This window comes from Nothobranchius furzeri, chromosome 16 (assembly GCF_043380555.1).
Source record: "Nothobranchius furzeri strain GRZ-AD chromosome 16, NfurGRZ-RIMD1, whole genome shotgun sequence".
In the NCBI taxonomy this organism is placed as follows: Eukaryota; Metazoa; Chordata; class Actinopteri; order Cyprinodontiformes; family Nothobranchiidae; genus Nothobranchius; species Nothobranchius furzeri.
In genome coordinates, this window is record NC_091756.1 from 3,973,507 (window position 1) to 3,987,118 (window position 13,612).

General features: G+C 42.1%; 1 protein-coding gene across 2 annotated transcripts in view; it reads right to left on the reverse strand.

Annotated features, from left to right (window-relative positions):
• The window catches only part of LOC107395638 (ras-related C3 botulinum toxin substrate 3), a 25,081-nt gene extending 19,161 nt beyond the window's left edge, over window positions 1-5,920 (reverse strand). For both annotated transcript variants that reach the window (XM_070545365.1, XM_070545362.1), the window contains exon 1: window positions 5,754-5,920. In XM_070545365.1, the coding sequence (XP_070401466.1) occupies window positions 5,754-5,788 (35 nt within the window). In that variant the 5' untranslated portion in view covers window positions 5,789-5,920. The remainder of the gene's footprint in view (window positions 1-5,753) is intronic.
• Between the last annotated feature and the right edge of the window lie 7,692 nt (window positions 5,921-13,612).

Below are 13,612 nucleotides of genomic sequence, written 5' to 3' on the forward strand. Positions count from 1 at the left end.
GACGGACGGAGTCGAGCTCTCTTTTCTAAACATCCTTCCGTCGAGATGGACAAAGCAAGCTTGTGATTGGTCAGGACGCCGCTGTCGTCTACACCGCCGCCATTGCGCCCTCTAAAACGTAAGGAGAGCCGAGGATAACTAGCGGCAGACACGGAGAAGCTTGAAGAATACCTCGCGAAAAAACTCTAAAAACATGAACGTTTAATTCCCCCGTGACTGGAGGAGTGAAAAGTTAAGCAGCAAGCGTTTTATTTGTGGACGGAAATGACAGGAAACGTGGCCATTAAGGTTAATGTGCACCTCACATAAGAGTTTTGAACATTTTCATTCACAAAGTGTTAAAAACCTTTTGGATCTGAAGAAGACGTGGCTTTCTGTGGGATGTTGGTAAACACTCAGAAACGTGTCAAATTCTGTTTTGCCAAAGTTGGCCAGAACTCAAAACATTGTGTTTTATTAAAACAAGAATTACTTCCCGATTAATTCAGTTTCTAGCTGATTCTCGAACCCGCCAATTCGGGAACAAGCATCTTTGAGACATCTCTTTTGACCTACAAAAAAACCTGTTTGCACGCTGCAAGCCGACACCGCCAGACGGCTCTTTTAAGAGCCCACATCCACTTTGGATGCAAACAAGCATTCCAGCTACTGTTGTGACCTGGAGACATCTCAAGACTGGACGGGTCGTATCGGAGCTAATCTACAGGCTCCAGGTACCGTGAGGTACACCCGACTTCTGACAGTCCGGATCTGCTGAGGGTCTCCACCAGGGTTTGTAGACACAACAGATTGCGTCTGATGCTGTTTTTAATAACCAACTCTCTAGTTTATAGCAGACAACAAACTGTTTTACACTCAGATTTCACAATTTCTTTCAGATACAAAGGTTCTGATGAACATCTAGCTTCAGGGCCAGATTAACACTTTGTTGTGCCCTGGGCAACAATGTTCAAGGGCCCCATCATCATGACCCAAGGATCACCATAATATGGTCACATACAGAATATCTTACTGTAATATGCAGTAAATATACTCAATACTTGAATGCCTGACATCACGTAACCCGCTCAGGGTAACCTTTGACCCACCTTGTGTGGACTGACCAATGAGGAGAGGGTCTTAACTTGAGGCCCTCTCTTCATTGGTCATTCTGCATGAGACTGACTCTCAACTGACGTTCAGTCATAGGCAGCGAAGCGTCTCTGTGCAGCGCAAAAGCCCGGGTGGACAGTTTGTTTAATACAGGGTGATCATATTTCCATTTCCAAACAAGAGGACAGGGGATCTGTGCCTATGACATCACACTATGGCAACGCCACACAAACCACGCTGGGACCCATTTTTTCGTAAGAACTAAATTAATATCAGATTCTGCCAATAAAAGGGCTCTAAAACAATTCATATGTAAATATTTAGCATATTTATTGCAACATCTCATTTTTCTGCTTTAGTGCTGCAACAAGGTTTTATTAACAGGGGTGGACCTTTAAAGCGCCCGAGCGCCAATGGCGCAAAATTTTCTCGTCGGGCGGTAAATACTTGACGTGTGGCGCCCAAGCCTTGTTTGTCATTTACACACCGGCTTTCACCTACATCATGGCCCCGCCCTGTAGGAAGCCGCCGTTTTCGTTTCGCGCGCGTGAACCTGCCCACCTCTAGCCACGTACTGCACGATTCTAGTTATAGTCACGTGAACTATAAGTTCACTATTAAAGATGAAGTGGAACCACGCTAGAAACACACAAGCACGCAGGAAGATGGCGCCGCCACAGGGATGGAATTTCTTGGTGAAATCTCCGGCAAAACGCTTTAAAACTGGTGAGGAGAAGCGAGACAGTTCGAAACGGCATGAAGCAGAGAAGCGTGTGCGTAGGTGGAATGATTCTTGGCGGGTTAAAGAAGACGGGAGGCGCAGAGAATGGCCGTGTTCGAGATGAGCAGCGCCTCGCCTGGAAAACAGACGAGAGCAGACAGAAGCAGCAGGGGGCGTGGCTGAAAGCCGGCGTTAAAGTCGGACAGATTTCCCTGTATGTGTAGCTCGGGGGTGACGATGGCTGAAGATATTGCGTTAGCGTTCACACTTGTTCAATTTTCAATTTTAATTCTGGTGCCTGTTAGCAGCTGAAACACATCCTCACATGCTTGTGGATATCATATATTGTATATGGAGACCTGACTGTAATAATAAGTAAAGGTTATCAGCTGTAGCTTCAGTGTGTTCATAGGAAACGTGACAAAAGAACACAAAACACATTTCTCTTTATGGTCATCAAATTGTCATCATCACCGTAACATGATTTACAGAATACATGTGAACAACTAACATTTCATGTTCTACCACCGGATGTTTGGATCAAAATATGAACCAATCAGATCTTAGATCAGGTGAGAGCCAGGCGTTTCCCGTCATCCTCTAGGTTTTGCAGCCGGTGGAGAGCAACTGCAGCGCCTTGCTCCAAAATCTGCGGCCGCCTTGATCTCACGAGGTTATCGTTGCCTACGTATGCATGACGTCAGAGCAAGTCGGCGTCAATTTGGACACAAATCTAACCGGCATGCACTGCTCGCCGATCACCGCTGGTCTAATCTGCGCAGAACTGGCTCATCTCGAACACGGCCGATGGCTCGAATACAGCAAAGCGGAGTTGCTGATGTACTGCGTTGTATGCCGTAAGTATGTGACGACAAAATCGAGTTTTGTTGAGGGAACAAACAAATTCAAACTTGAATACGTTATTATGTTTGTGAATGTGTACAAAATAAAGGTTTATTACATTTAAAACGGTTCAGTTGTTATTTTGACTCGTTTTGGCAGCTGACCAGCGGGGCCGGTAGATTCTTGGCGGGGCCGGTTGGTTTTGAAGTTAATGTCCACCCCTGATTAATAATAAATTATTATACCTTTTGTTTTACTACAGCATCGGTACGCTTCCTGTGCACAGATTATTAAGGATGCTTGTTTCAGCTGTGAGATTAGACGATAGGATCAATGACAAAATAAGTTGTCACACACTCCATGGAAACTTTCAGAGAATCCACAAATAGTGGCTTTCAGACGGTTTTGTTACTTTTAGCAAGTTTAGAAAAGCAGCAGATGAGACAGCATGTCTGATAATTTAGTTTTTCATCTGATAATATTAGAACATGTCAGTAATGTCTGAGGGGCTTTTATAAACACCGTATAACTAACACTACTGGAGAGGGTATGTGTTACACAGAGGCTTCTGGGGAGCCCAGTTATGGGGGGGGGGGGGGGGGGGGGGGGAGGCATTTTGCCTTGGTCCCCAAAATGCCTTGAAACGGCCTTGGCTGTGTGACTGAATTTTGAAAGTTATCTGAATTGTATCAGATGTATAAATATTACATGTGTATAACTTATTGTTTTATACAAGTAAAAACGTGTAGTGGAGATAAATCTACCTACATTTTACTTTGTTTTCTTGTTTTTATTTAACTATTTCCTGTCCTGTCTGTCTCTCATCTTCCTGCATCTCCTCTAAACTCTCCAGAAAAACTGCTGCCTGGATTCTTACTTTTTCACCTCATCAGTTACTTCTGAGCAGATCAAAGGGATCTCCTGACCACAAAGCGGAGAGCGCGTTTCGATGCTGCATCAGTGAGGTGAAATCACCGCAGCACAGGTGATGAGCTCCGCAGTAGCAGAGCGCTTCAGACACAAATAGGACAGAAAATAGAGAACATGAGCAGACATGAACGATCGTGTGCTAATTATAGTTTTTTGGTTTTTGCCACTTGGAGAATGGACCGTGCGCTGGACGCAGCAGCCTGGTGCGCTGTGCAACAACGCGCTGTGCCGCTCTCTGTGCTCTCTGCTCAAAAGAGTCCATAAATGATGTAATATAGGTAGAACACTTATTTCCGGCTCCCCTGGATGTGTAGGATATACAGCTCCCCCATAATTCGATCCCTGCTCCTGCAAAAGCCAGACATTTTCATCAATACAAGAACCCCCAGTCTGGACGCCCGGACAGAGAGTGAAAAGTGGACATGTCCGGGGAAAACAGGACGTACGGTCACCCTAGTCCTCATAAAGCGGGAAATTACAGATACAGTATTTTGCTCGTGCCCTTGCTGCCCTGGGCCTGGGCCCTTTAGAGTTCGTGGGCCCTGGGCAATTGCCCAGTTGCCCATATGGTTAATCCGGCCTTGTCTAGCTTACGTCACACCACCTCACACATCACACTCCATCACTGCATATCCACTCCATCACATCTCATTATTCATATCTTGTCATGTATAATCATTAGTTTAGGAAAAAGAATAAAATCCCTTTTTTTTTTTTTACTATATACTGACTCTGTCTGAATGAATACGAAGTGTGTTTATGGTCCCTGAACAAGTAAAAGTAACTATAATCTTCCGATTAAACTTCAAATATCAATCAGGTTGATATTTCATATTTATATGGAATCATCACACCTTTTAATTTGCAGTCGTCACGCTACAAAGAGTGACGCTACAGTTATATTTTTATACGTATAAGTTTCAATATAAGTGTATAACGAACCCTTTTACTTTTTTAGTTGTGTATATAATGGTAAATTGAATATGTTTCTACTTGCTAGCCATCGAAACTGCAACTATAAAGCAACTAACCAACCACAGCTAACTGATTTGGATATAAAAATAAACATTTTAGATATCAACCCGATAGCTACAGTTAGTTGACTTACATTTAAACTTGAAACTTGCCCCCAAAGTAGCTGCCGACTACTGATTCGCCATCCTTTTGAAAACACTGCTCTGTATTCTGGGAAATTTTTGACCAAGGCCAGGCTACAGGGCACCTCCTGTGTATCCTTGCTCAGCTAGCTAAGCAGCTAACCAACGGAGAACAAACGCCTCGGTACAACATGAACACTGGACCATGGCTTGGTGGTTCCTGATGATGTATCTCCTAGGCAACCGGGGCAGGACCAAGACATCAAGGCAAGGTTCCTTGGCATTGAGAAACACACCCTACCTCAGAGTAGGAGCTAGAATTGTTCTAGGAACTACGGAAAAAGGTTCCTAGTTCCTATCTGTCCGAACACAAGCAAAAAGGGGCTGGTTCCTGAAAAGGTTCTAGGATCTACAAAAGGTTCCTCCAGTCCAAATGTGCCTAAACACAGTTGATGTAACACACTAGGAGTCACCCTTAGACAGTTGTTTTATGATCAGAAATTCTGGGTTTACCAGAAAAGATCACACATGTACAACTGTCATGTGGCCATCATGTCTGACCCATGTTTGGCAGTACTATCTGCACGGTCATCCATCCATGAGCTGCAAAACCTTTATGATTATGAAGTTTAAATGTGGGCCCTAGGAAAAAAAATCCATCCCACTGATAATGATGTGTCCATTGCCTGGTGATCACTGAGCCGGCTCGTGCTGCTTCTGTCTGCCCTGCCTTCATCTGAAAACGTTCCCAGCACAGAGACTGGGTGGGATCCTGCACCGACTGCGTGTAGAATGACATCAGTGGGGCCTGTTTGCATCTAACATGAAGGGCCAAGAATTCCTCGGCGTGCATCGGCACTTCAGCCTGCCTCCATCGGCCCGGGGCACGGCGGCAGCCCCCGGAGCCGAGCAGCACATAACAATAGATCGTGTACCAAGTACCGGGCGGGCGGAAACGAACGACGAGGCGAGCCCCAGCCTCTTTTCCTACATAGCATCCTCCCATCATCCCTATCTCCCCGGACGGTTCGGTAACATGCAGCAGCGGCGCCGTGCGTGGCAGCTCTTACCCGTCACCCACCACCACACATTTGATGGCTTGCATTTGTGCAGAAGCTGGAGGCTTTCAGGGAACCGGAGAGGCGAGAGAGGCAGCGCTGACGGCTCAGATGTGAGCAGCGGGCTAGTTCGCCTCTTTTGGCGATGGAGCCGCAGGGAAAGAGGTCGATGACGAGCAGCACCGAACGTCTCCGACCGGAGCCGAGTGCGTTAAAGGGAGAGGCACCAAGTCCACCTGGCTGCAGCACGCAGAAAAGGGCGGGGGCGGGCCAGTTGTCAGACCCATACCATATTTGGAAAATGCAACACTTAGGTTCCGGAACGGAGGGAGGCGCTGTCCGGTCAGTTTTTTTTTTTTTTTTTTTTTTAGGATATTGGTTCGTTAACAATACAGTCAATATACACAAATGACCCAATATCCACTATGAAGTACATGGAAACAGTATAAACATAACAAAAACATGCCAACAGATTCACCGCCGGGGTTACTGCATACAAATTATGAAACATATGATGATCGAAACAGGAAACAATACGAGACATGCAACAGAGTATGAATTATGGAAAGATTTGAAATTTCGAGCAGAGACTTAGTGTCTTAATGGCTTTGTTATTGTTCGAGGTGGAGATTGTTTTCAAATAAAGCTTAAGCTCTTTTTTCAAGACACAAAAGGAAGGTCTTATTTTTAACACTTTACATTTATGGATGTAAAACTTGGTCAGCAATATGATAAGATTAGATAGAACAGTTCATTTTCCAAATCCCTCTGATAGTCTAGAAATCCAAACAGAACATTGTGAAAATGTAATACAAAGGTCTCTTGGATATGGTCCAATATAAATCTTGCCACAGTTTCCGAGTGTGTTCACAAGTCCAGAACAAGTGGTCGATAGTTTCTGGATGCTCCTTGCAGAAAGTACAGGATACATCAAAGTCTTTAATGAATCTCCTCAGGAATGTTTTAACAGGATAATAGCGATGAAGGAGTTTGAATGTGACTTCTTTGACTTTGTTTGTAAGCAAGTATCTGTTAGGAAGAGTCCATACTTTTTCCCACGACACATATTGAACAAGTGAATTCCATTTAGGGAGAACATGTGGTACAGAAACACAATCAGCTAGAAAAGGGAGCGAATCTTCTTATTTGGCCGTAATCTCGATAGAAAACAAAGTTTCCCTATAAATGTGTCACTTGGATCAGGCAAAGGGGTCATGTTAGATGGTGGGGTGGTATAACTTTTGAAAAGCATAATAACACCAGATGGAATAGCGTAGAAAACAATAGCAAATTCTTTAGGGGTTACCGGAGTTTTATGATGAGAGAGAAATTCTTGATAAGTAAATAAATTTCCTTCCTTATTAAAGAGCTGATTGATCTTTGTAATGCCATTCCTAAACCAATTGTCAAAGAATAAGGATTTCCTTTTGTAACAGACGTCTTTATTGTTCCATATAAGGTAATTATTAGGAGAAAAGTTATGCTTATAAATTAGAGACCAAGCCAATAACATTTATTTATGAAAATTTGAGAGAGAAACAGGTATACGTTCAATATTGTAGTTGCACAGTAAGAGAAATTTTAGTCCACCCAGCTTAGAAAAGATTTGATGGGAAATGATATTCCACATAGACATCGGGTCTTTTAAATAATGTTTAATCCAATTAATTTTGAATGTGTTGTTTAAAATATTAAAATCAAAAAAATTGAGTCCACCATTTTTGTAATTATTCATTAGTACTGATTTTTTAATATAATGAGTTTTGTTCTTCCAAATAAACTTATAAAGCTTCTGATCAATTTCTTTTGTAACTGTTTTATCAACGTCCAAAGAAATAGCAGCATATGCAAGTCTGGAGATTCCTTCCGCCTTAGCGAGTAGTATTCTGCCTTTTAATGAAAGGTCCCTTTGGAGCCACTGGTTAAATTTTTTTTGGTTCTTTCTAATATTGGGGTAAAGTTCAGGTCACCTCTGTCTTTTTGTTTTTTTTGTTACAACTATTCCTAGGTACGTCACTTCTTCTTTAACTGGAATATTGCAGATGGAGGGTAGCTCACAGTTCTTGACTGCCATTAGTTCGCATTTATTTATATTTAGAGAAAGGCCCGAAGCTTTGGAAAAAACCTGAATAACATCAAGAGCGAGGGAGATTTGAGATGAGTCACGTAAGAAAAGGGTTGTGTCATCAGCCAGTTGACTAATAATGACTTCTCTATCTGCAATCGATATGCCTTTTAGGTTGCTCATTTTGATATGAGAGGCCAATAATTGAGTGGCCAGGATAAATAAATAAGGACTGATGGGACATCCCTGACGAATCCCACGATTTATTTGAAACCTAGGAGATGTGCCATTCTTTAGTTTAATTGAACTGTTTCCCTTAGCGTATAAGGTTTTAATTGCTCTGCTAAAAAAATCCCCAAATCCAAATCTCTCTAGTGTTTTGAAGATAAAATTGTGTTCGATGGAGTCAAATGCCTTGTAAAAGTCCCAAAAGAGGATAAAACTTTCATTGGAAATTAGTTCAGGGTAATCTATTATGTCAAGTACGAGTCGAATGTTGTTAGAAATGTGCCTGTTCCTCAAAAATCCAGACTGCGTCTCATCTATAATATTATCTAACACGTTTTTTATGCGCTTAGCGAATATAATAGCTAAAATTTTATAGTCGTTATTGAGGAGACTAATTGGCCGCCAATTGTCAATAAGTGAGATATCCTTCTTCGGTTTAGGGATCAGGGTTATGAGGCCCTGTGTTAGAGTTGGAGGGAGAAAACCTTTGGAAATACTCTCATTAAAGATCTCTAATAAAAATGGAGCTAGCTCTTCAGAGAAGGATACGTAAAATTCAGAAGTGAGTCCATCCACCCCAGGAGATTTGTTGTTTTTTAAACTTTTAATTGACTCTAGTATCTCTTTTAAGGTGATTGGACTATTACAGAACATTTGATCCGCCGTACTAATTGGAGCAATATTCGTTAAAGAGTCCAAAAAACGGACAGCACTGTCATCACAATAACGAGAGCTATATAGCTCCTTATAAAAATTGGAACAGAAGTTTGCAATTCGATTAGCATCGTCACACATTACATTGTCTATTTTTAGTTGATGAATGGTATTATTTTTGGATTGGGATTTTTCTAGCCTAAAAAAGTATGCTGAATTCTGCTCTCCTTCCTCCAGCCATTGCTTCCTGGACCTTACAAAAGCCCCTTCAGCTCTAGATTGATAGAGTTTATCCAGTTTATTTTGAAATTCCAATAGAGTTTCTTGTTCTTCAGGGGATAACTTATCTGGACAAATAGATGACATCTGTGTTATTTTATAAATCACATTTTCTTCTTCATAACATTTGCATTTTGCTAGCTCACTACAGCATTTTCTAAAAAATTTTCCAGCTTCAAACTTTAGAAGTTCCCATTTACTCCCGTATACTTTTTCAGCCTGGGCCTCATTCCAAAAAGCTTGTATTAGTTCCTTAACCTTGGTTTTTACTATGTCATGACACAAGATGGAGCTGTTGAGTTTCCAGTATGCATTATGTTGGCGCGTGGTGGAAGAAGGAAGTAAAGAAATGTTAATTTGGATGGCCTTGTGGTCAGTCAAAGGGGTCGAGAGGATTTCAACCTTGACATATTCCTCGAGATTATTTGAAACTAACCAAAAATCTATTCTTGATTGTCTGGTTCTTGTTTTATTACCCCAGGTAAAAATTCTGTCATGTGGGTATTTTTTTCCTCCAAATATCTATTAGATCAAATCTTTGCATTATTGATTTTAGGTATAAATTAGCGTTAGACAGAGGACCTGGTGGCCACCTATCCATGGTGTTGTCCAAAGTGACATTAAAATCACCTCCTATAACTAGATAAGCAAGAGGGAATTTAGCCAACCAATAACAAATAGTCTTTTCTACGATTGTAAGCAAATTGTTATTATCACCTGTCGAGTTATATCCATGAATAAATGTTAACTAGAATGAAGTTGTAAGTATATATTTCCAGAATCTGACATATATAGTGGCCATTATCGTCACAGTCAGTATGTATTATTTTACCAGTAAAAGTGTTTTTAAGAGTACAAACTCCTGCAGACCTTTGTGTAGCATGTGAGAAAAAGGTCTCATTTCCCCACTGAGATTTCCAAAAGCAGACATCATCATCACCTGTATGAGTTTCCTGACAAAAAAAAACAAAAATCAGTTTTGCATTGTTTCCCAAACAAAAATAAAGCTTTTCGTTTCAAGTTATCCCTTAGACCCCTGGCGTTGAGAGAAACTATGGATAACGACAAATCTGTGATATTAAGATGAACTTTAACTTGCTGATCGCACAGTTCTTACCCTGCGAGCAATATGAAGGATTGATACGAGAACAGCATCAAAATAAGGTATAAGAGCATGTAAATGCAACATAAATGCACGGCATATGAGCCAACAGTCACTTGCAGAACTTAAGGCAAATTGTCTGGGGTAACATGGTGCAAATGTGGAGAGTTGTGGTAGCCAAGCTCCTCAACTCAGGCTGGAGGAAAAACCTCCTTTTTCTCAGTAAAAGCACGGCCTCCTACAAAGTATGCAATTTTCCCCGCCTTGTGTGCTTCACTCACAAGCGGCCAGAGTTTCAGCCTTGCTTCCCTATCAGCAAGGCCGGATTAACCATATGGGCAACTGGGCAATTGCCCAGGGCCCACGAACTCTAAAGGGCCCAGGGCAGCAAGGGCACGAGCAAAACACTGTATCTGTAATTACCCGCTTTATGAGGACTATGGTGACCGTACGTCCGGTTTTCCCCGGACATGTCCACTTTTCACTCTCTGTCCGGGGCGTCCGGACTGGGGGTTCTTGCATTGATGAAAATGTCCGGCTTTTCATCCAGGAGCAGGGATCGAATTATGGGGGAGCTGTATATCTTACACATCCAGGGAAGCCGGAAAAAAGTTTTCTACCTATATTACATCATTTATGGACTCTTCTGAGCAGAGAGCACAGAGCGGCACAGTGCTGCGTTGTTGCGCAGCGATCCAGGCTGCTGCGTCCAGCGTACGGTCCATTCTCAAAGTGGCGCAACCAAAAAACTATAATTAGCACACGATCGTTCATGTCCGCACATGTTCTCTATTTTCTGTCTTATTTGTGCCTGAATCGCTCTGCTGCTGCGGAGCTCATCACCTGTGCTGCGATGATTTCACCTCACGCAGCATCGAAACGCGCTCTCCGCTTTGTGGTCAGGGTTGCAACACATTCCCTTTGATCTGCTCAGAAGTAACTGATGAGGTGAAAAAGTAAGAATCCAGGCAGCAGATTTTCTGGAGAATTAAGAGGAGATGCAGGAAGATGAGAGACAGACAGGACAGGAAATAGTTAAATAAAAACAAGAAAACAAAACAAAAAAATTGTAAGTCGCTTTGGGTAAAAGCGTCTGCTAAGCACATAAACATAAACATAAACAAAACAAAGTGTTGAAAAGTAAAATGTAGGTAGATTTATCTCCACTACACGTTTTTATCTGTATAAAACAATAGGTTATACACATGTAATATTTATACATCTGATACAATTCAGATCACCTTCAACACTCAGTCACACACCCAGAAAAATGAGATTTTGTAATAAATATGCTACATATTTACATATGAATTGTTTTAGAGCCCTTTTATTGGCAGAATCTGATATTAATTTAGTTCTTACAAAAAATGGGTCCCAACATGGTTTGTGTGGCGTTGCCATAGTGTGACATCATAGGCACAGATCCCCTGTCCTCTTGTTTGGAAATGGAAATATGATCACCCTATATTAAACAAACTGTCCACCCGGGCTTTTGCGCTGCACAGAGACGCTTCGCTGCCTACGACTGAACGTTAGTTGAGAGTCAGTCTCATGCAGACTGACCAATGAAGAGAGAGCCTCAAGTTAAGACCCTCTCCTCATTGGTCAGTCCACACAAGGTGGGTCAAAGGTTAACCTGAGCGGGTTACGTGATGCCAGGCATTCAAGTATTGAGTATATTTACTGCATATTACAGTAAAATATTCTGTATGTGACCATATTATGGTGATCCTTGGGTCGTGATGATGGAGCCCTTGAATATTGTTGCCTAGGGTACAACAAAGTGTTAATCTGGCCCTGTCTATCAGCTTTGTAGAGATCTTCCACGAAGCGTAGACCGTTCCCTTGAAGGTAGGATGAGTTTTTCGCTGCAGCCCACACCGCAGCTCTTTGCATCCGTGAGGAGAACTGTATGATGATGCCTCTGGTGGCGCTCGGTTTCTTCACCCCGACCCGGTGGAGTGTGTCGATGACATCTGGGAGTCGTTCAGCATCTGATGGCAGCAGCTCTTGGCAGATACGGGTCACCTCTTTCCACACATCTTTGTCTTCCACCCTCTCACACACTCCGTGTAACTTTAAATTCCAGCGCCTCGATTATCTCTCCATTTCATTAATGCACGATTCAAGCGTGAGAAGCTGCTTCTTTTCTTCTGTAACAGTGATTTCGAGTTGAGAGACCTTACCCTTTAACTCAACCACTTGCTTACAGAGGACATCCAAATCTCCCCTCAGGTTCGAGATTTGCGCTGTATTATCCTTAACCAACGTCTTCAATTCGTCCGATCTGGCATTGATCAACATTGATAAAGAGGTGACAATGTCATTGTTTGCCATTTCAGATTTACCTTTCTTACTGGGTGGTTTCTCTGGGGTAATGGGGAGAGGCGGAAATTCCCCTTCATTCATTACAGAAATTTTTGGTGTGACATCTACAGCAGAGTAGTCATGGCAGTTGTCGATAAGAGCGTTGGAAGCACCTGCAACCTCCTGTTCCTCCATCTTCTTCATCACACTTTTTCTCTTCCCGCTAGAGTTCGCCATAACTTGAAAAAGAAGCCTTAAGAGTTTGCTATTGTAGTCAAATACGGTAAAGGGCTCAGTTTTGAGTCACCATAGGAAGTTTCAAGCCATATTATAACTATATATTTGCAAAATAAAGTTCAGTTTGATAGCTGCCCTCGAAAGCGTGTTCGTTCACAGCGCCATCTTGGCTCCTCCTCGTCCCGCTGTCCGGTCAGTTGTCAGACCCATATAAACTACGCCTGACGTCATGAATCCTATGATGTCCAAGGAGGAACCCTCCTTTCTCGCCTCTGATTGGCTGGAAGGGCTCTACTACGATTGGCTATTTCATGTAAGGGGAAACAGTTTTCCCTCGCTGCAGGATTTTATGTTTACAGCCAGATCTTGAGGAGTTTTTGGAAGAAAATGTGAACTCATCGCTATAATGAACATCCTTTCCTGTTTAGCAACAAACCAGCTTCAGTTTCTTTCATAAAAGAACCTGAAAAACATCAAATGTGAACTTGTAATAAATCTTGTTGCATTTTACCACACTGTAGACTGACTTTTTATCTGTTTAGCTCTGTTATGGGTATCTTATTATTTATTAGGCTATCTATGTCTTCGCTTTAATGGGTTAAGGCTGTTTACAGGTTAGAGCTCATCTCTCATCATCAGATTAAATGTGTATCATTTCATCAAAAACTAAGTTGAAGCTGATTATGATTTAGACCTATTTTTCACCGGTTTATTCTAGAGAAGAAACAGACCTGATGCACACAGCTGGGCAGAACAGGGCGGTTTTATTAAATGTTATACCCAGTGTTGGGAGTAACGCGATACAAAAGGAATTAATTACTGTAATGCATTGCTTTTTGCTGTAATGTGGTAATGTAAGGCATTACAGGGAAAGAAAATGGTAGCATTTACTCGGTACAGTTGTCAGTAACGTGGTAATTACAATACATTTTTAAACCCAGAATCAAGATGTGGGTTTCCTAAAAATTCAAATTGCAGGAAGCCTGAAAAAAGATCCAG